This window comes from Oncorhynchus tshawytscha, linkage group LG06, assembly GCF_018296145.1.
Source record: "Oncorhynchus tshawytscha isolate Ot180627B linkage group LG06, Otsh_v2.0, whole genome shotgun sequence".
In the NCBI taxonomy this organism is placed as follows: domain Eukaryota; kingdom Metazoa; phylum Chordata; class Actinopteri; order Salmoniformes; family Salmonidae; genus Oncorhynchus; species Oncorhynchus tshawytscha.
The window spans coordinates 62,395,218-62,419,231 of record NC_056434.1 but is presented as its reverse complement, the minus strand read 5'-3'; the positions used below and the strand labels follow the sequence as shown (position 1 = coordinate 62,419,231).

The following is a 24,014-nucleotide window of genomic DNA, read 5'->3' as shown; positions in this document are numbered from 1 at the left end:
AGGATTACTCAACATCACTGCACTGGATTTGACTCACACAGTGCTCACTTTATCAGTCCCGCTGATGTAGTGTGTGGTGTAATTGTCTATTGGGCATTGCTAAGGGAGCTATGCGAAGGAAGAGGAACGAATAATGAATCTATGTTAGGGTTGCAAAGGGAGAGTATAACACTGTTAACTTTATAAGTTTACCAGTAAACTTCCAGAATATTTCAATACATGCAAAATATATAAAACAATAAAATAAGATGACTTTGAAATAAACCAATTAATGACAACGCTAAAACATTATCCTAAATATAACCCATACATTTAGTGAATACAGTTCGTGTTTAATATGAGAGTTTCAGCATGAAATATCCTTCATATTTGTACACACTTATTTATTTTACTATGTCAATATGTCTTTGTTGTAAATGTTTTTGTGGTGGCAGTTCTGAAAAAAGTAAATAGTTGAAGTAGTTGCAGAGTTAATTAGGCTATTTTCTCTCGAGCCATATGTTCTATCTAGTAGAAACTCATGAACACCGGTGTAAAGATTAAGAAAATATGATTAATACATTTTTTTTTATTATTCAAGTACAAATTACCAAAGTTACCATAAATTGGCATAGATTGTTAATTGCCTAAATTGCTGAACATTCCGGTAACTTGGTAAATTACCGGTGGTTTTGCAACCCTAATCTAGCTAGATGTCTACATCTATCTCGACCTAGACGGATGTTTTGCTCAGTGGTAAAGGGTACAGAGGTAGCCTAGGTCATTCATAAAATGTTTGCCTGCAGGGTAAAGCATACTGTACTTCAGAGGAAGCTTTTACTCAAATCCCAAAAGTCTCTCAGGTTCTTGTCTCTGCTCCAGCCGATGACATCACGATCAGTGTTTAAAACGTTTAGCTAACAGCCCTGCAAAAAAAAGTGTGATGGCTGCACACTTAAAAGATGCCTCATAAAGTTTGCTTAATTTTTCAAATGTGTTATTAGTATCAGTGCATCAGGTAAATGCCTGTGTACGCTATCCCTAACGAAGTAAGCTTTATGTGACATCTTTCTGAGTTGCGGACCCATCACAGTTTTCTGCTTATCTGAATTGACATGTTTTACGCACCAACCAAACATCTGGAAGGGCGTGATGGTCCCCCTTTGATTAGCTAAAAGCGCTGCGAAACACCCAGGGGTTTGGCCTCTCTCTCACAGCTCTCGACTCCCCCTCCATTCTACCACTCCACACAGGATGCCATCATCTCAGTCAAGAAGAGTTCAAAATTGAATTTGGAGCCCTTTGGAATCCCCAGCAGAAATGAGTGGTGAGCAAAATGCAGAGATTGAACCAATCGGTGTTTCATTATTTATTTCCTCGCGGAGAGTGTCATTGAGGCAAAGTCATTGAGAAAAGTTGATTCAGGGAATTAGAACAGTGTTCGGCTCTTTACTTTTATGTTCTTTGCCATCATGTGAAGATACGAGACTTTGAAAGCCACCAAGCTGTAGATTAGAATCTAGAGACCTTTTCACACTACTGAGCCAAACTGACCCGAGCCAAACTGTACTAAGCTGGCCGGGGTACACATCCATCCACCATGCTTGTTGAACCATGCTGAAAAGGAACATTTTAAAGAAGATGTCCAAGCCAGCACAGTTGGGTTCGGATCAGCACGATAGTGTGAAAAGGGTAAAGGTTTTTAACATTTTAGTGTTTAGTGTTGTCTATGGGATTCAGAGCTATGGTACTGAAAGAATTCAAAGAAACACAACAGCAAGAGACAAGTAAGATGAGTAATTTGAGGGTATTGGAGAAAAAAGCCACAGGGAACTATATTTCATGTCGCTGAATAAATATTTCCTGCACATCGTCTGTTCAGAGGCACTGTCAAGGATTATTCTCTGGCACATCAGAGTGCACTCAGCAACTAATCATTTTTACTGTGGAAGATTTAAGTGCCTTCTCTTGCCTGTCACTTATAATTTGAATGTCAACTGTCAAACACCCATGGCATAGTATTGTTCCTAAGTTGAATTTGAAAAGTCGTGTTTTTTTGGGGAAACCGCGGCTGTTTTTTTCCCCAGCTCAACACAGAACGCTGCTCAATGAAATTGTGGAGCAAATCAGTCAATTTTCTGAGGTGCCACATGGAAATGTGGATTTTATGGAAATTATTATGCATTAGTAATAAAAAATACATTTGGCTTTGTGCTGAGAAATACAGTATTTCTATGGAGATAGCGCTTTTTGCCTTGCAATACTTTATAATCTGTTGTCATTGTCATATATGTATTCTATATATAACCAGGGACGTGCCATTCAAATAGAAATTCTCCTTACAAAGGAGACATGCTCCAAATACCAATCACCAAAGCATCTAACACCACAGCTCTAAGTCATTGTAACAGCACTATTTTAAGTTTCACAATTCTAAGTGTTTCTTGAATTGAGTAGTTATTGTGTGGTTGCACGCACGCATACACACACACACACACACACACACACACACACACACACACACACACACACACACACACACACACACACACACACACACACACACACACACGGAAACTCATGCAGTAGATCTGTCTTCTTCTTTCCTCCAGTGAGGTCGTCCTCTCCAACATCAACCACAGCCTGTCTGGCATCTGGGAGTGCCAGGTGACCAGTTCCCGTGGCAACAGGTCCAGACAGATGGAGATCCTTGTGTTGGAGACGTCAGCACCCTACTGCTCAGCAGACAGGATCAACAGCAACAAGGGGGACTTCAGGTGGGTGCTCTAACCAGACCAAAAACAAGGACCTCTTCAGGTGAAGACTAAATGACAAGGTCAAAGGTCAACTACAGTGCAACAAGGTAGCCTAAAACATGCCTGACCTCATGTTGGCATTCAAGATGGCAGTGTTTTGAGAATGTGAAATGTGAAAGCCCAATGGTTCGCTAAACTCAGCTCTGCTCAAGTAGGAAGTGACTGTAGAATAATAGATAACAAAGAAAGTAAACAGTCAAATGAAAAAAAAAATCCATGGAATGTAAGTACTGTTTAGCTAGCAGTTAACGCCATGCATTAGGAAGCCATGTGTTTCATATCAATCACCAAAATGCTAATAATTCTGTACCCTAGCTTTATACTGTAGCTTTCTATGAAACATTCCAATTAGTCTCTGACTGGCATTTTCCCATCCAGCTAAAGCCTTATGAGTTGAAAAGCCAGCAGGCTCTCCACGAGATCTGGGTTCAAATACTTTGAGCATTTGCTTCAGTCTGCCTGGAGTGCCAGATGGGAGGGTTTACCATTTTGGAACTGTTCAACTGGTTCCATTGCGTCAGGCAAGCTCAATCAAGCACATTCAATGATGGCAAATCATATTTGAACCCAGGTCTGCTTTCCACCTCTCCCTCTGTCTCTGTCCATCTGGAAGTCTTGAGAAGTTGTCTGTTATTCTCCCTTCAGTCTTGTTTCCGTGTATGCTCCATTGTAGTCATGAACTGCTCCTGTACTTTACAACCCACTTCCAGTGAGGCGAGCAGAGAGGCTTTGTTTCTGCTAAGCAGTGGCGTAATGGGCTGGAAAATGAGACCCTTTTTTATCGGGGGGGATTAGTGCCATAGATTACGAAGTAGCCAGTGCCATGATGACAGGGGGAGAAAGCAGGACCGGTTCCTCTGAACACAACAACAACAAGATTTATCCTCAGTTTTTCCTCAATTTACTCCCTTTGTTTTCACATTATGAAAAATTGCCAAAATGACATTGTTGAAATGAAACCAGCTTGTTTTCATTGGTGTTTTTGAGGGTGTTTTCAGGGAGATATAGACTACAATAAGATGTACAGTATATGTAATATCCAGTGCCATTATGTTTGTTTACATGTCATGCAGATCAACAATAAATGATAACTTAGTAACGCAAAATAATAACAAGGCAACGCGTCACATCAACGTAGTGTAGTCAGGAAATCGGCTGACTACACTACGTTATTGTGGATCACGGTGACAAAGACATTAATACCATATCTTGTGACAGGTGGCCAAAGACCCTGGCAGGGATACTGGCCTTCCTGCCCTGTGCTCCATCCACATTTGGCTATGCCCCCCGCCCTTCTGGTGCCGCTTCACACCACCTCACTCAGAGGGAGAAGAAGGCCTGGCGACGCTGTGACCGGGCAGGCCGGTGGGCAGAGGATGACTATACCCAGTGCCCATATGCCAGCGAGGTGACTCGCATACTGCATGAGCTCACCCAGGTAGGACATTTTTCTCACTAGCAGAGACAAGGCGAGACAAGGGGGTCTAAAACGGAATAATCTGAATCTAATCTGAACTATTTTTTTTATTTGAGGTAATATCTGGCTTGATTAATACCCATAGGAAGACATACACACAGTTATTTCATAGCACATATGAAATGTATCTGTGTAAATCCAAGTGATCTAGCCTCTTCTAACCCAATCACTGTTCTATTACCAGATGACCATCAACACCAGCAATGCCCAGCCGTTAGCCCAGCAGCTGGTAGCCTTCACCAGCAGGGCGGGGGACTTCAGCGATGTGATGGATGTCATCTTTGTCACACACCTGGTTGAGAGGCTGACTCGCCTGGTGGACCAGCGTAGAGAAGTACGTAGGATAGCAGGACTTAGCCGCTGTTCACACACACATACATACACGCATGCGCACGCACACACACACACAAACACACAGAAGAATGCACACACACACACACACAGCATTTTACCCTCGGCCTCCACGCAGCAGTCATTTTTTTGTTCAACAGTTCTCCACGTATTGTATGAGGAATTGCAAATTTGACTAATCACTGCACTATTTCCGCATAAAACAGTCAAATCAGTACAAAAAGAGGGCTCGCAATTTCAACCAATCTCCACACGTTTAACGCATAATATAGTTCAATCAAGTCACACGTCAACAAACTGTGTCCCTTATCAATGCATTTTCCTGATAAATTGGACAAAAGCATTACATATTTACATGCATAATGTCAGAATTCCTCTGGCAAAATCAAGCATTTTTGCCCCGCAAATGTCATAAAATAATCCCTGGGAAATTCTGGGGGATTGAATAAAGAACCCCAAACTGTTTTCTTTGGACGAGCTGTTTATAGTCCAATGAAAGGCACATATGAGTGGATGTCTCTTTTGGCCCCGCTAGCTGGCTACTTGACTCCAGCTCCATAAATGCTGGACTTTTGGGTGCTAATTTCCCTGAGATGTCATCAGTGAAGCAATTTGGTAACATGCAATTTGAGGGGAAACTATACATATTGTTAGCTGCTATTCCTGACCCGGTATTATTTAAGCCTGTGAGATGTGAGTGCTTTTCAGTGTTTTGAAAGCAGGGATTTGTCCAATTCTGAGGAGTGATTTGCAAGAAGAGACTTGAAACTGTTCAGATGACAGCTTGAATCAGGGGTGTCAATCTCATTCCATGGAGGGCCTAGTGTCTGCTGGTTTTTGTTTTTTTCCTTTCAGGTGAGGGCAGTTCCTTACTAATTAGTGAACTTAATTCATCAATCAAGTAAAAGGAGTGCAAACCCGCAGACACTCGGCCCCCCGTGGAATGAGTTTGACACATGTGGCTTAAATTGAGGGATCCGCAGGTTAACGGAACTCGATTTAAGAAACCGTACATTACGCTAAATGTGCTCACACTCTAGGAATGAAGGAGTCTTAGCCTGCCACCGTCCCACGCTATACTGGCCTTCAAAATTAATTTGGAAAACCTGTGTGTTTTCCTTCATCCTTCTTTTCTTGCTTATGGCAATCATTGCACCTGAGAGCTAAGTTGATGAAGAAGTAATTTGGCTATCCCCCTAATCTATTCCAAATGTATTTATTTTATACCAGGGGTCTTCAACCTTTTCTTGCCCCGGGACCCCTGGTGAGGCAAACCAGAGACCGAAGGATCCCCATCATATGTTAGGCCCCCCCCAAAAAATATATGTTAGCCCCCCAAAAATGCAACAACTTGTCTTATCATCAGGTGATGTAAACAACACTTTAAAATGAATAGTTTTCATAGATTTTGGTAGTCTATTCTGTTTTTGCTAGCAATATTCATAAAAACATTAAAAGTAAAAATGACTAAAAATGCACTTTTTCAATAGTATTATTTGATATACAGTACCAGTCAAAGGTTTGGACACACCTACTCATTCAAGTGTTTTTCTTTATTTTGATTATTTTCTACAATAGTGTGCAAAGCTGTCATCAAGGCAAAGGGTGACTACTTTGAAGAATCTCAAATATTAAATATATTTTAATTTGTTTGACACTTTTTTTGGTTACTACATGATTCCATATGTGTTATTTCATAGTTTTGATATCTTCACTATTATTTTACAATGTAGAAAATAGTCAAAAAATAAACTGGAATGAGTAGGTGTGTCCAAACGTTTGACAGGTATTGTACATTTTCGCGGACCCCTAAAGTAATTCTGAGGACTCCCGGTTGAATACCCCTGCTTTATACGACTGAAGGCAACTATAGGGTCTGCACACAAAAGAGGTCAGTGTAGTGTCGTGGAATTTTTACGTGAGAAGATCATTATTTGGAGCTCTCCTCAACACGGGGTCCTACTAGAAAACCTAACAATACTTGGAGGCCCAGATACACCTTGATTAATGCCAACCCAATCTCTCCACAGAACAGTTAGAATAAAGAAACTGTGAATTTGATGTAGTTCAACTGTCATCACAGTTAAGTGATTATGCCCCATTGGAGCCGCTAATCTAAAGAAAATCTTTATATAATGAATCAAGTCACCATCACCACCCTCATCATTTCATTTCCTCAATCCCGTAGCTAGGGGACTATATCTCTGACATAGCCAGTAACATGATGCTGGTGGAGGAACACATCCTGTGGATGGCTCAGAACGAGGCCCGGGCGTGTACACGCATTGTCCAGTGTGTGGAGCGCATCGCCGACTTGGCTCTCACCATAGACACGCAGGTCATATCAAAGGTAGGTAAACAAACATCAAAGGCACACAAACGTCTATAAACTAAATGTTCACTCTTTAAACCCTTAAAAGGATAACTTATAAAGTGTTACTAAGATTGGTTTTGGAATCAAAGCTTAAGGGAGCTCAAAACGTATTGGGACAGGGACATTTTAGTTGTTGTTGTTGTTTTGGCTCTGTACTCCAGCACTTTGGATTTTGAAATCAGACAATGACTATGAGTTTAAAGTGCAGACCCCATTTTAGGGGACCAAAAGAGAAATTCACTGATATGTGTATTAAAAGCAGTAATAAGTGAAGTAGTTGGTCCCATATTTATAGCACAGAATGACTACATCAAGCGTGTCTCTACACATACGTCGGACGCATTTCCTTTGGTTGTGTTTCAGATCATTTTGTGTCCAATAGAAATGAATGATAAATCATGTTGTGAGGAAAGACGCTGGGAGATGAAAAGCAAGGACAGGGAGTGAATATTTAAGAAATAACGGACATGAAATAAGACATGGACAGCGTCTGGACAAGGGGAACAAAACAACATTAGTGCAGACACGGGGATGAAACTGAGGAAATGTCAGATATAGGGGAGGCAATCAATATGGTAATAGAGTCCAGGTGAGTCCTATGATGTGCAACGATGGTGACAGGTGTGCGCAATGATGGGCCGCTTGGCACCAGAGAGCAGTAGAGAGGGGGAGCGGGAGCACGCGTAACAAATGTAGCCATTGTTTCATTTCAAATCCAAAGTGCGGTATCATTTTAAATCCAAAGTCAGCTCAAAATAAAATATTTTGGAACTCACTGTAGTTCAGGCCTGGGCAAAGGCCGGCCCGAGGGCCGTATGCGGTCCACGACCTGATTCAATGTGGCCCGCGGAATCATGCTCGGATCACATAAAGAATTTGCCATGTTATTCAAATTAAAAGCCCAAAGAATTCTCGCCTTTGTGTAATGATTTAACTCCCGCCACTTGCGGGACATTTGTTTTGAAGGCATATATAAATAACTGCACGTGGGCAGACAGTGACTGACAGGCTGTCAGACACGTCATAGTTACAAATAGGAGCTAGCTAGAAATGAGTTTTTCAAAGATTTCAAAGTTAAGGAAAGTAGACAATGAACGTAGGTTGTTCCAGCAAGAGTGGACATCGAAATATTTATTTATTGAGGTATCAGGGAAAGCTGTGTGCTTAGTGTGCAAAGAAAGCATCGCTGTCTTGAAAGACTACAACTTGTCCCGACACTTCCAGATGAAGCATGCAGAGACATATAGGAATAGGTATTCTGAGCAGAGGGCAAGTGCATCGAAAGAGTTGCATTCTCAGTTGCAAAAGCAGCTAGGTCTTTTCACAAAACTGCATTCAGCAAACGATGGAATTGTGAGAGCTAGCTATGTACTGTCCCACAAAATTGCTAAACATAGCAAGCCATTCGCTGAGGGCGAATTCATGAAATGTTTCATTGACTCTGCACCAATACTTTGCCCCGACAAGAAAGAGCTGTTTGAAAATGTTTCCCTGTCAAGACGAACAGTGACACGGCGTGTTGAGGAAATCGCAGAGAATATGGAACAACAGTTGAAAGACAAGGTAAAGGATTTTACCTATTTCTCCTTGTACCTGGATGAGAGCAGTGATGCACTTGACACGGCGCGGGTGTTGATATTCTTACGAGGCATAACCCCAGACTTTGAAATTACAGAGGAGCTTGCTTCAGTGCAGTCAATGAAGAGCACAACCACAGGGAAATATGCATTGGAGGAGGTTAATAAGTTTGTGGCATAACTGGGACTGAGTTTTGAAAAGTTATCCAGTGTGACCACTGATGGGTGCCCAAACTTGACAAGAAAAAGCATTGGCCTTTTGAAAAGGATACAAGATCAAATAGCTGAGCTGAACCCAGATCAGATTTTTCCCCCCTGCATGCATTATTCATCAGGAGATACTCTGTAAATGTGATCTGAAAATTAGCGATGTTGTGGATACAGTCACTAAAGTGGTAAACTTCATAAATCTTTAAACCACAGGCAGTTTGTCTCACTGTGGGAAGAGACAGAGTCGTGTCATGTAGATCTCCCATACCACAAAAACGTGAGATGTCTGAATTTGGGGAAGGTGCTTAAAAGGGTATTGGACCGGAAGTCAGAGATTGCAAAGTTTTGGCAAATGAAAGGAAAATATTTGAATTTCCCTCAACTGCAAGATAAAGAATGGTTGGCTGATTTTTCCTTCACCGTGGACATCATGGCCCTCATGAATGAACTGACTTCCAATCTACAAGGGAAGGGCCTTTTTGCACATCAGATGTACAGCCTTGTCAAAGCCTTCATGGGAAAATGACTCCTCCTGAACCACCAAGTAGAAGCCAACAATCTCACCCACCTTCTGACACTACTAGTCTGTTCCCTATCAGATGACACTACTAGTCTGTTCCCTATTAGATGACCAGCAGGAGAAGTATACATTGCTTCTGAGTGTTTTGAACGGTGAGTTTTCTCATCATTTTGAGGATTTCAAAGTGTTGGAAAATGACATGCTGTTGGTTTCCTCTCCTTTCACCTTCAATGTGGATAACACTCTCACTGACCTGCAACTTAAGCTTATAGATCTTAAGTCTGATGCAGTGATTGGAGAACTATTCAAAACAATGTCACTGACGAGGTTCTATGCATCTCTCGATGAAAAAACTTTCCAAAGATTAGGAATCATGCTCAGAAAATGTTTGTAGGGTTTGGAACAACCTATTTATGTGAACAGACATTTTCAGTGATGAAATATAAAAAGTCAAGACACAGATCATCTCTTACTGACTCTCACCTCTCAGCAATCCTGTGCATAGCGACGTCAGAAACCATACCTGACTTCACTGCTCTAGTCAATGCCCATCAGAGACTTCACTCCTCAAACTGATTGAGTAATTTAAGTGTAATGTTGAGCTCTCTCTTTATTGTGTTTTTGTGCATACCTGTTAACAAGAGTTCTGTCCGTGGTGCTGAATGCACAGTGTACTTTTCCCTCCATGTAGTTCATTTCATGTTTAATAATGAAAATACCTACCAAACGGAGGACATGGAGGTGGTTTATTTTTGTACATGTTAAAAAAGTAAAATAAGTAGCATATCTGGATGTTATTTACAGTAGATATATCTGTCAACACAGTCATACACATGATGTACAGTTGAAGTCGGAAGTTTACATACACCTTACCCAAGTACATTTAAACTCAGTTTTTCACAATTCCTGACATTTAATCCGAGTAAAAATTCCCTGTCTTAGGTCAGTTAGGAACTCCACTTTATTTTAAGAATGTGAAATAAATAAAAGAGAGAATTATTAATTTCAGCTTTTCTTTCTTGCATCACATTCCCAGTGGGTCAGAGGTTGACATACACTCAATTAGTATTTGGTATCATTGCCTTTAAATTGTTTAACTTGGGTCAAACGTTTCGGGTAGCCTTCCACAAGCTTCCCACAATAAGTTGGGTGCATGAATTTTGGCCCATTCCTCCTGACAGAGCTGGTGTACCTGAGTTGGGTTTGTAGGCCTTCTTGCTCTCCCACGCTTTTTCAGTTCTGCCCACACATGTTCTATAGGATTGAGGTCAGGGCTTTGTGATGGCCACTCCAATGCCTTGACTCTGTTGTCCTCAAGCCATTTTTCCACAACTTTGGAAGTATACTTGGGGTCATTGTCCATTTGGAAGACCCATTTGTGACCAAGCTTTAACTTCTTGACTGATGTCTTCAGATGTTGCTTCAATATATCCACATAATTTTCCTCCCTCATGATGCCATCTATATTGTGAAGTACACCAGTCCCTCCTGCAGCAAAGCACCCTCACAACATGATGCTGCCACCCCCGTGCTTCATGGTTGGGATGGTGTTCTTTGGCTTGCAAGTCTCCCCATTTTTCCTCCAAGCATAACGATGGACATTATGGCCAAACTGTTCTCTTTTTGTTTCATCAGACCAGAGGACATTTCTCCAAAAAGTATGATCTTTGTCCCCATGTGCAGTTGCAAACCGTAGTCTAGCTTTTTAATGGCGGTTTGGGAGCAGTGGCTTCTTCCTTGCTGAGCGGCCTTTCAGGTTATGTCGATATAGGACTCGTTTTACAGTGGATATAGATACTTTTGTACCTGTTTCCTCCATCTTCACAAGGTCCTTTGCTGTTCTTCTGGGATTGATTTGCCCTTTTCGACACCAAAGTACGGTTATCTCTAGGAGACGGTTATCTCTCCTTCCTGAGAGGTATGACGGCTGCGTGGTCCCATGGTGTTTACACTTGCGTACTATTGTTTGTACAGATTAACGTGGTACCTTCAGGCTTTTGGAAATTGCTCCCAAGGATGAACCAGACTTGTGGAGTTCTAAAAAAAAAAATAATTCTGAGGTCTTGGCTGATTTCTTTTGATTTTCCCATGATGTCAAGCAAAGAGGCACCGAGTTTGAAGGTGGGCCTTGAAATACATCCACATGTACACCTCTAATTGACTCAAATTATGTCAATAAGCCTATCAGAAGCTTCTAAAGCCATGACATCATTTTCTGGAATTTTCTAAGTGAAATAATCTGTCTGTAAACAATTGTTGGAAAAATGACTTGTGTCATGCACAAAGTAGATGTCCTAATCCACTTGCCAAAACTATATTTAGTTAACAAGAAGTTTGTGGAGTGGTTGAAAGACTAGTTTTAATGACTCCAACCTAAGTGTATGTAATCTTCCGACTTCAACTGTATAATTCTGGCCCGCGATGGCAAAAATATATTCTAATGTGGCCCTCCATGGAAAATAATTGCCCAGGCCTGCTGTACTTCATCATCCTTTTAGTCTCGCAGCTCAGCATGGTCAGCAAATTTGTTTCGTTTTTCATCAACATCTTTTTATCGACTCAGTGCAGAATGACACTTCAGAATCACACTTTTAAGGATCAGCCATTTATGTTCAGACCAGGAAGATACACTCACTTACTCCCATTCTTCCTATCGCTCTGACTCCATCCAGGTGTCCCCAAACATAGCCATGGAGGCCTTTCTGATCAGGCCATCTAACTTCCAGGGTCTTTCGTGTATGGCAGTACAGAGAGCCCCCCTGCCACCCTTCTCTGGTCAGAGGAACCAGGATGCCATCGGGGACACGCTGCTCAACTTCAAATGTCACACGGTCAACGGCAACGGCTCCCCCTCCAGCCAACTCAGCAAGGTACAGTACATAGAAATAGAATGACTTGAAAATTAAGCACACATTGAAGGATGCACTTCCTGCTTTTACTCCATGGTTAATGGGTACAACATACATTCAATATGGCTGCCGGTCCTCCTGTTACAGAACGTTGACTTGAATGAGAATCTCTCTTCTAGGAATGACATTTCTACGATACCATAAGAGTTCATCAGAGATTGGACATTTAATTCTGTCCTAAAATTCTCTCTGTCTTTGACATTTTTTTTAGATAATGCAGCTTGTTATGGTCAAGATTCAAATGCACCCACTTTGGTGTAAGAATAATAGGGCAGTGCTCCTGCCTGGCAGACTTGTTGTTCTCTATTACTCTCCATAAGTTGACATCCTGTTTTGGTGCAGTGGCATGCTGTAGATCAGCCTGTGATAGGTTGCACTGTAAAGGGGAAAGGGTCAGGATTGGTCGGGTAGTTCTGGAGTCAGTGTATGTAGGCCACTCTCCTGTGATTGATACTGTGGCCTTGTGTCCCTGTCACACTAAATCACTGTTACTCCATCATACCTCCTGCTGGCCCATCCCAAATGACAGATGCCACATCAGCTACACTTTACAGTCTACATATGCAGACAGGGAAAAACACTCCTCTGGCATTGAAGTGGCATTGTTTTGCAATGTTTCACTAGGTAGTTATACACATCAGCTACTGTGTGCATGTGCGCGTGCTTGTGCTGGTGTGTGTGCATGTTTACTTTCATGTCTGTGTGTTTCAGCATGCTTGTTGACTGTGTCCTCTTATGATTAGCTAATACTATCTACTGTGCTCAGCTATTATTTAGCCTGGTTGCCATGCCCAGTGCAGCTTTTCAGCGATCTCAGATGGACGAGCCATGGGGGAGAAAGGCAAGGCATTCCTTTGATGACTAAGCCGTCCCTTTGTGATGACCAATGACAGAGGTCGATGAGCATGACTAGGCTTATCGAAGTGAGCCAATTCCAAACCAAACCTGTGTGGCTTGATAGACAGGGAGCGATTGTCATTGAGAAAGTGAGCTCTCAATGGGAATGTGACATTGTGAGTGGCACTCAGAGCAGCAGCGGGCCACTTAGGGTTGGGATGGAAATGCTGCCAGCCTCCTCTCTCTCTCTCTGAGCCCTATCTCTCGCTCGCTCTCTCTCTTTCTCTCAGCCCTATCTCTCTCTCTCTCTCTCATTGGCCTTGTCCTTGCTCTCCTCTGCTCTCCTCTGGGAGTACAACCCTACGACGTGACACTGCATATGCAAAGGCCCCTCCTATAACTGCCGATCTCACACTGCCTCGCAGGCCCTTCCTCACTGTAACGGGCGCCCCTGGTAGCCCCTCACATCCACTGTTTAGAGGGTGCTTTTCCAGCCCAGTAATCAGCTTCGATTGCCACTTTTCATCTGTTGGGATTGTTTTGTGCATAGGAATGCCATTTACGGGATTAGAATTAGAATCCTGGAGAAATCGGTTTACTGTTATTGGTTTTACTGTTATACACTTGTGGATAACAATGACAGTCACTCCAGCAATAACTGAAATATGCTTTTGCTTCACGACAATATTTAGCTATTGCTCCATGACAATTGTCTGTGGCTCTCACCAAATGAGTGCTGGACAGCTAGCTATCCTGATGTAGTGAACAGTTTTGTTGGGATTCCCCCGCTTTGAATTCCAATATGGTGGGTACTGGCACATGCCCCTAGGCAAGGCTTCTACCATTGGGGGGGGCTATTCAACTCCTGCCTGTAGTGCCTCCCGGTGGCTGGAGGTGTAGGGGCAGGGCTGCCGTAGAGCTCAGTGGTTCCCTTTGTCCATGTTTCACCCCCAGACCGAAAGAAATGAAAAATGTAAAGCGGAAGCCTGACTCCACCGCTCGTCACTTTGACTGTGAAGACGGCGTGTGTGCTCAGTTTTGATTTAGAGAGCAAATCCATTCCAGCCACACACACACTCACGCACACACGCATATGCACACACGCATGCACACACAAACACACATACACAAACACACACACTAATCTTCCACTCACACTCTCACTAGAACTGACATGCGGCATCCCTCAGGAAGGGGAGGATACTTCCACAAATATCGCCGCTCCCATCTCTTCTTTCCCCAGGATGGAACACTGCATGTTTGGGGGAATTTCTCTCTGTGCCTCTGCTAGTTCAGTGTATTCTGTGCGACTGATGATCTTTACCATTGTTCACACTGCTGGTATTTAAGCCGTAGTGCTGTTTTAGCCCCCACTCGCATCTGATCTCTATCTCTCTGGCTGTGTCTCATGCCTGCTTGTGCTGTGCTAGGTTAAACTGAGCTACTTGCACAGAACATATGGTCACGCTGTGCTCACACACAGCCAAACGGGTGGCATTGTGCACATACACCCCCCCCACACACACACACACACACACACACACACGCACGCACACACACGCTTACATGTGCACCCACAATCACATGCATGTACACACACACACACACACACACACACACACACACACACACACACACACACACACACTAGATGCCAGACCTCAGCCACCAGCTCCATCCAACACATATGTTCTTAAATGTCTGGCTGGTAGCTAATTGGATGGGATAACAGTGAAATAGAAGGAATCTGGTTTGTGGATTTCCTCAAAAGAATTTCACTGAACGACCACACACTCTCCCTCAACAGTGCCAAGCTGCACAGTCACTTCAAACAAAATGTATAATAACAGAATATCAGGGGCATCATAGAGTCTGCCAGTATACTACTGTATTATTTAGTTTAATTTAACACATTTTGCATGCCTATTAATAAAGATTAGTTCTAGAGAGGAGAAGCATTCTCATGGGTGTGAAATACAGCTAATGATGCCTTTGATAAGATCACCTGAGTTTAACTCTACTCTACGTCGTCCACATTATCACCTACTTATCATCCAAGCAGATTCTCTTTCAGTACCATCTGGTAAACATTATTAATCTCATCTGATGTAATTGCCCAGAGGCTTTTTCATTTTTAAAACATTTTTTTTTTTACGTCGTCTTAATTAAAGTTAAACCAAAAAAGATTTTTAAGTTTAAAGTCTGACGATTAGCCATCTATGCCGACATTTAGCACCTAGTCGCACACTCATGCGTAAAATAACAGTTTTGAATAATGGGACACTGCAATTAAACAACAAAACAGTTAAGGGGTTTGAGTGAGTATAGCTACAGTGTAAAAACTTACTTATCGACACATTTTGCTATTTCTCTCTTGAAATGGTATCAAAATGGGAAAACTCGTCAAAGGTAAGCAATGTCCCAAAATATTTCTGTTAAGTATTAGTTTGCCTTGCATTTTCTTAGTGTTTCGTTTAAATTAAATCATTAAAAGAGTGTTTTTAGGCACTGTGAGGTTGTGTTTAAAAACGCCTGCTAGAGTCACAGTCGTGTCTTAAAAGATAACTGAATAGCTAAGACCACAGGGGGTGCCAGTGATACCCTTCAGTAGAGGTATCGGCCAGTTAGGACAATATTTACCAGTCACTTCTCTCCCCCTTGCTCATTAAGCCATAATTAATTAGAGAAGGCCTGTGGCTGAGCTAGTGGGATATGCTAACCTCTCTGTTTAGATGCATTCCTGCTCCATAGAGCTTTAGTGCTTTTTAATTATGCTGCTGTTAGCTGTTAGCCACTAAACAGTCACCATGCAGGTTGGGGCTGCTGCTACCTCATCTGGGGAACGGTTAGTGCTGGAAATACACAACCACAGGCAGGAAGACACAACCACGAAATATCTCATGCAACAAGTGCTCAGAGACAAATTTAACTGACACAGCCTACTTTTTGAACACAGATGCAGTAATTCCCTGATAGTGATTTATAATATAATAATGAAATCCATTCAACATGTGCGTTTATCCAAAGCGACTTGTGAGTGCATACATTTAAGCATGTGACCCAGTGGAAATTGAACTCCCAACCCTGGTATTGTTAGTGGCACGCTATTAGCAACTGAGCCAAATAGGACCACACAGCTGTTATGAATTCCACGTGTCTAAATATACTCTCAATCATTCCATCATAATGTAGATACAGACTAGGAGTGCTGTTGAGAGTTCTGTGCACAAACCAATGGAGGAATTAAGCCATTTAAGTGGGTATCGACAGAGTGAAGGCTATTCATTAGCACATTGACCTGTATTCTTTTAGACGAGGGGAAGCACAGAGAGGAAATCATGCAAATTCTCCCGCCCGATTCATACCCAAATTACTCAAGGTTAATCGTATGTGTGCCGAATGCCATGTTTATGACATTAACTTCCATCCATTATTTTCATGGGTTTCATTGCAGATACTTTGTGTGTGTGTGTGTGTGTGTGTGTGTGTGTGTGTGTGTGTGTGTGTGTGTGTGTGTGTGTGTGTGTGTGTGTGTGTGTGTGTGTGTGTGTGTGTGTGTGTGTGTGTGTGTGTGTGTGTGTGTGTGTGTGTGTGTGTGTGTGTGTGTGTGTGTGTGTGTGTGCGTGCGTGCGCGCGTGCCTGTGACCATACATATGATGGCATTTGTATTCTGTTCTATAACTGCAAAAGCATACAACAACAAAATGTTCCCTCTAAGCATAGAATTTTTTCAGGAGTAGGTCTCTAAAAACAAATAGGCCTGTGATGCTGCAGTGAGATGTGCTGAATGCTAAACACCGTGGAAACCCCCTCTACTTCTCGTAGTAAGAAGAGGTAGGGAGAAGGAGGGAGGGAAGGAGGAGAGTGAAGCAAAAAGAGAACTGGAATTTAGGAAGAATGAGAAAGAGGGAGAGACAGGGAAACGCGACAGATTAAGAGAAGGGATTGAAAATTGAGAAGCAGACAGGTAAAGAGACAGAGGGATCTAGAAAGAGAGGGAGACGGAGGGACCAAAAGGCAAAAGGCCTCCTGCGGCGATGGGGGCCTGGGATAAAAATAAAAATATATTTTTTAAATTCAATATAAATATAGGACAAATCACAACGAGAGACACAACACTACATACTTCAACAGAACACAACACTACTTCAATAGAGAAAGAGAGATTGAGAAAGATAAATAGTTCCATCGACGGATAGAGATAGCCAGTCACCGAGCATTTGGGGAGATCTGTCCATTTCCGCTGAACAGCTGAACAGAGGACAGAGGAAATTTGGTTCTCTTTGTGCCTTTGGAGCCTAGTCGCTCTAGCTGACTGGGCTTTGTGCAGCAGAATGGCCCTGGCTGTCCTTTGTCACGCCTGCTTCCCTGAGAGGGTCGGATATGTACGCACGCACGCACGCACGCACACACACACACACACACACATACACACACACACAGCACACACACACAGACGCACACATCCTCCATTCCCATCCTGCTCTGCCGCAATACAGCATTCACACTGTTTCATTAAGTGCCTCTGTTGCATTACCACGCTCATGTGCTGTACTGGACTGCTGGCTGTACAATGCTGTATTGTGAAAGCTAGCTCCTCCTTATCTGTTTGCTGCTGGCTGTCCTATGCTATGCAGACAGAGCGTTATTTGCTGCATAATGATTTATATTAAACGTTGGACTCTGCTGCCCTGCACCACGCAATATAGTTGTTGTTTGCCCCTGACAACTTTTCTTTGTGAATGCCTTGCTTCAACATTTCTCATAGCAAGGCATGCATTTCATTGTAGATTGAATTCCTTGAAATCCCCCTCTGCTTATAGAGGGTGGGTCGAGGTGAGGGCATTATCAGCGCGGCACATAGCTGATTCATAGATATGTGACGTACAGGGATTGTTGATGCCCCCGGCGGGCATTCAGTCATAGATTGTTAACTTTGATGAAGAAACCTCAACCTTTTATTTTAGAGGCTAGGAAATACAGTGTGCTTCCAGTTCGTTGTGTTATTAGGTCATGTCAACTTAGTCCCGAGTTAAGACTTTCCTCACTTGAAGCAACGGCATGCCGTTTATCATCATAAGCCCTCTCTTTGTACTTATTTGACCTGTCAACTTGGTAATAGTCACGCATACAGTCATTTAGCATTGGCATTATTTCATTGGTAACCAATGGTAACCCGCCACATGTTATGATTCTGTCTCTCTCCCCCGCTCTTTCACATTGTTTCTCTGTCTATCTGTCTCTTCCCTATAGCGCTAAAAGCACCAATGTAGACCAATTGGCCGAGGGCTCCGTCCCCTGTTCTAGTTCATCTGTGCTGTCCGGCTTTATTTTTCACCTTTTTGCTTCTGACCTACAAATCACAGCTCCCTTGACCCATATCGTCACCCCCCCAGTCCTTACAGCCTCCTTTAAACAGGGAGCAGCTGGGGAGCTGGTTTCAGTCTGTCTCTTTTGCTTTCTGTCTATGTCTTTCTCCCTCCCTCTACTACCTCCCTCCCTCCCTCTACAACCTCCCTCCCTCCATCCCTCTACTACCTCCCTCCCTCTACTACCTCCCTCCCTCCATCCCTCTACTACCTCCCTCCCTCCCTCTACTACCTCCCTCCCTCCCTCCCTCTACTACCTCCCTCCCTCCCTCCCTCTACTACCTCCCTCCCTCCCTCTACTACCTCCCTCCCTCCATCCTTCCCTGCTATTACAAGCTGCTTTATTCCTTGTACATTCCTTGCCTGGGCCATGTGGGGTAATTAAAGCTAAATGAACAAATAATAATATGCTGTAAGGAACAGTCTGGATGAAGGTCACGCAGAGTAGCACAAACATGCACACACACACGCACACACACACACACACACACACACACGTGCGTGCAAGAGCATGCATACCCTGAGATGAGCACACAGTCAAACACACACACACAAAGTCGAATGAATTAATACAATAATGCACATTCTGAATAGAGCAGTCATTTCTTTTGAAATTCCTCCCGAACTCTCATCAGATCCATCAAAGTCTGATCTCAGAAGCAGAGCTCCCGGCTTTGGGGTAGCAGCGTTCCCTAAAGGACTAACCCTTATTGGTCTGCAGTGTGTTTGCGTGTGCACCATCTGTGAGCTTTTGCGGTTCCCTCAATGCAAATTCTTAGATTAATTAATTGGAATGTTCCTATCCTGGCTGAGGTTCCACAGGCAGTATAATTACTGTAAAACCTTGTTGAGTTCTCAGTGTGTGTGTGTGTGTGTGTGTGTGTGTGTGTGTGTCTGGGTCCATTACGAATTCCATACATCTCTACCCACTCTCTCCCTCTCCACCCACTCTCTCTCTGTCCACCTTGTAGCAACTGATGATGTAATAAATTGACAATAATGTAATAAATATGCTGAACGCATAACGTAATACCATTTTCTGCATAATGTAACGTTATGAAGTGGGTAAAACAAACCATGAATAAGTGATATAACTTTAACCAATATTGTATTATTCACTCTTTTTTATTTTCATGCATATCAGGTGTCATGCTTCAGTAATAGCTCACTACACAACAAACCACATTCCTAGCAGTAATATCAAGACAATTGACCCACCTCCCAATACATACCCACAACCCCAGTCAGTTAGTCAGTCAGTCAGTCAGTCTGTCTATCTGTCTGTGTAAATGAGGGAGAGAGAGAGTGTGTGTATGTGTATGCTTGCTAAATTTTTTGGGAAAACTAATACTAAAATCTCAACTCATATGCAAAGGTTTTTTTATAGATATAACCCTGCAAACTAAAATGAGTTGTTAGGACATCCACAGAATGTCACAAAATGGTTGCCTGAAGTGGTAAGGACGTTGTGTCATGGTCTCATGGAGGTGTCTAGTTCCCGGTTAGTTCTGGGGACATCCCCAAAGGACATTTTTAGGATGTTCTTGGGACGTTGTATCATGGTCCCCTGGAGGTTTTTGTCTAGTTCACAGTTTGACCCGGGGACATCCCCAAGGATGTTTACGACATTCTTGGAATGTTTTGTCATGGTCCCCTGGAGGTTTATGTCTAGTACCCGGTTTGTACCGGGGACGTCACCTGATGGTCGACACCCAATGGTCGCAAAAAAAACGTCATTTCAGTACAGATGGCACACAGATGATAAGTGCAGAGACGTATTATAGGTATGAATGTTTATGTGACTTCTTAAATGCTACAGACTTTGTGGCACAGCAGAAAGATCAGCATACCCCAAATCCAGATGTTGTGAGTTCAAATCCCAATTTGGGTTGTATTGAAAAGTCAGTACTAAGTGATCATGTCATATGTAATCATATTGTCATTGATTTAAGATTTGACACTATTTTAGCTAAACGGCGTACCATGTACCTTAAAACCTATACCACTTAATTACTATACTTATAATGGTTTGGCACACCTGGGACCATCAAGTGACAAAAACCTCCGGGGACCTTGACACAACGTCCCAAGAATGTCCTGAAAAGATCTTTGGGGATCTTCCCTGGACAAACCGGGAACTTGACAAAACCTCCAGGGAACCATGAGACAACTTCCCAGGAACTTCCTAAAAGTGTCCTCAGGGAGGTTCCCAGGGTAAACTGGGAACTAGACAAAACATCCGGGGGACCATGACAGAACGTCCTAAGAACGACCTCTGGGATGTCCCCGGGACAAACCGGGAACTAAACAAATCCTCCAGGGGACCATGACACAACGTCCTTACCACTTTAGGCGACCATTTTGTGATGTTCCGGTGACATCCTAACGACTAATTTCTGTTTGCAGGGATGTTCCCTTGGGACCATCACCCATGTCCTAATGACTTACAAAGGTCCTGACCTAGTCCTCGGTGACGTCCTGGTAACTTACAGGGAACTAGACAAAGGTCCCCCAAAGAACGTTGACTATCATGAAACATCCCCTTGTGGTCATTGAATATCCCATGGATAACGTTCTATCAGAACCAAATATACACTCTTTCATAACGTTTCCTAATAGACATCAAAATACATTATTTTAACGTTATACTATGGCCAAACAGAGACCTGTACTGAACGTCTTCTTATGGTCCTGAGGTTAACGTCATGTTTTAATGTTCCGAGAGTGGGATAACGTCTCGACCTTATGGGAACCTCACATAATGTCATTAAGACGTCCCCTGTTTGCTGGGAACCCAGTTGTAGACTGAACTGAACCATACAAGAGAGAGGGTGGAGAAGCAAGAGCCATATCTCTGCCCAAAATATGTCCACATCAAGCAGATCCTTAGTTATTAAGCAGGTGAGGTGTTTTTGTATGGACTCCGGAGATTCCAGAGGCTTTTTCGATGCCACCAAGGCGTTGTATGGACTCAGTTACCTCGGTCTAAACCCCTTTCGCTCCAAAGATGGTCAAAATCTGTTGAAGAATGACAAATCAATTCAATGGGATTCCAGGTAGCAAAAGCAACCACTGTTACATGGCCTTTATAAATCTTGTCTTCTGACTCTGTGAACCGCCATGCTCTCTGGCTGATTCTGTCAAATTCACCAAAATACTGCTGCGTGACAACATGTCAGCTTTAGTACTCAGCAACAGTGGCGCTGAAACGGAATCCTTCAAGGTTGACACTGGAATTATTGCATCCACCCTGTTTCCTATTTTTCATTGCTGCAATCCACCACCTCACAGGCTAAAATCTGCTGCAGGGATCCAAAATGATGTACAGAACAGACGGCAAACTCTTCAACCTCAACAGATTCAAGGCCAAGAGCAAAATCACCAGCACTTCCATTGTAGAGCTCCAGTATGCAGATGATAATTCCATCACTGCTCATTTAAGAAGAGGACATTCAGTGCATCCTGGAAGCTTTTGCAAAGGCATGCAAAGCTTCTGGGTCTGGCCCTAAACATAAAAAATACCAAAATCCTCCACCAACCACACACTGAAAAATTCATCAGCCCCAGCTAAACATTTTGACAAAACCACTCTTGAAAACATGGACCACTTTCCCTACCTTGGCAGCCTTTTCTCAGCCAACATTGACACTGAAATGCACCACTGCCTAATCTGTGCCAGTGGAGCCTCCTTAAGATCGAGGAAAGGAGTCTACGACGATTGTGACATCCAGGCCATAACTAAAATCTTGGTCTAGTACTCCCCACCCTACTGTATGGGTTAGAAACATGGACCACATACAGCAGGCACCTTAAAGCCTGGGAGTCGCACTATCACAGATGTCTCTGCAACATGATGAGGATCAGCTGGGAAGACAGGTGCACCAACAACAGTGTCCTTGAGAAGGCAAACATCAGCAGCATCCCCACCACCAACACCAGCTCTGATGGACTGGCCATGTTGTCAGGATGCCCAACTCTTGCCTCCCAAAACAGGTGCTGTATTCAAAACTAAATGCAGATCACCGGGCCCCTGGAGGACAAAATATGCAGTTAAAGGACAATCTAAAGAATAACCTCAAAAAGTGCCACTTAAATATCTCCAGCTGGGAAGACACTGCAAAAGATAGGTCAACATAGAGGAAAACTGTCCATGAGAGAGTAGCACGGTACGAAGAAGAGTAGCACGGTATGAAGAAGTTGCCACAGAGGACAAGCAGCAACTTCAAAAGGAGAGACTTTCCATCTAGAAGGCTTACCAACCACCACCACTCACCGCTGCCCACAGTGCACAAAAATATGTGGCTCCCGGAACGGCCTCTTCAGCCATCTGAAGACCCACAATTAGGACCCACCAAGAAGACAATCATGCTCGACACCAAGTGATTGGCAATGATGATTCCACATGTAGCACCCTCTTCCCAAAACCAGCCATTACTCTTTCTAAGGCAGCATTTGGTGAAAAGAGGAGAAGTACTGTACCTGTAATGAAATTAATCCTGATCCTCCGTATAAGCTTGTTCTGAGAGCTCATCCATCTCTCACTGAAGTATGCAACTTTTTCTTTGGCAGTAATCCAGTCTAGCTCCTATGTTTCTCTGAAGATAACCAGACGGACAGACGGACAGACAGAAACGAACCGCCTGCCTGATCCAAATCCAAACCTGCATGGGGAGGTAATAATAGCACCTGGACATACATTATTACATGGCCAAAAGTATGTGTCATCAAACATCTCATTCCAAAATCATGGGCATTAATATGGAGTTGGTCCTCCGTTTTGCTGCTATTTGCTACTACTCTTCTGGGAAGGCTTTCCACTAGAGGTTGGAACATTGCTGCGGGGACTTGCTTCCATTCAGCCACAAGAGCACTAGTGAGGTTGAGCACTGATTTTGGGCGAATAGACCTGGCTCGCAGTCGGCTTTCCAATTCATCCCAAAGGTGTTCGATGGGGTTGAGGTCAGGACTCTGTGCAGGCAAGTCAAGTTGTTCCACACTGATTTTGACAAACCATTTCTGTATGGACCTCACTTTGTGCACAGGGGCATTGTCATGCTAAAACAGAAAAGGGCTTTCCCCAAACTGTTGCCACAAAATTGAAAGCACAGAATTGTCTCTGGGATGTCATTGTATACTGTAGCGTTAAGATTTACCTTCCCTGGAACTAAAGGGCCTAGCCCGAACCATGAAATAGCCCCAGACCATTATGCCTCCTCCACCAACCTTTACAGTTTGCACTATGCGTTAAGGCAGTTAGCATTCTCTTGGCATCCGCCAAACCCAGATTTGTCCATCGGACTGCCAGATGGTGAACGCGTTTCCACTGCTCCAGAGTCCGATGTAGATGACTACAGCTGATGCTTGACATTGCGTGTGTTGATCTTAGGCTTGTGTATGGCTGCTCGGCCATGGAGACCCATTTCATGAAGCTCCTGACGAACAGTTATTGTGCTGACGTTGCTTCCAAAGTCAGTTTTGAACTCGGTAGTGAGTGTTGCAACCTAGGACAGACGATTTGCATACATGTTTCAGCATTCGGCGGTCCCGTTCTGTGAGCTTGTGTGGCCTACCACTTCGCAGCTGAGTCGTTGTTGC

The 24,014-nt window shown here is 43.3% G+C and overlaps 1 protein-coding gene across 3 annotated transcripts in view; it reads left to right on the top strand.

Moving 5' to 3' along the window:
• Positions 1-24,014, top strand: part of LOC112252843 (adhesion G protein-coupled receptor A3) — a 238,400-nt gene that overhangs the window by 134,483 nt on the left and 79,903 nt on the right. For all 3 annotated transcript variants that reach the window (XM_042323487.1, XM_042323489.1, XM_042323488.1), the window contains exons 8-12: positions 2,592-2,756; positions 4,014-4,233; positions 4,457-4,606; positions 6,812-6,973; positions 11,977-12,174. In XM_042323487.1, the coding sequence (XP_042179421.1) occupies positions 2,592-2,756; positions 4,014-4,233; positions 4,457-4,606; positions 6,812-6,973; positions 11,977-12,174 (895 nt within the window). The remainder of the gene's footprint in view (positions 1-2,591; positions 2,757-4,013; positions 4,234-4,456; positions 4,607-6,811; positions 6,974-11,976; positions 12,175-24,014) is intronic.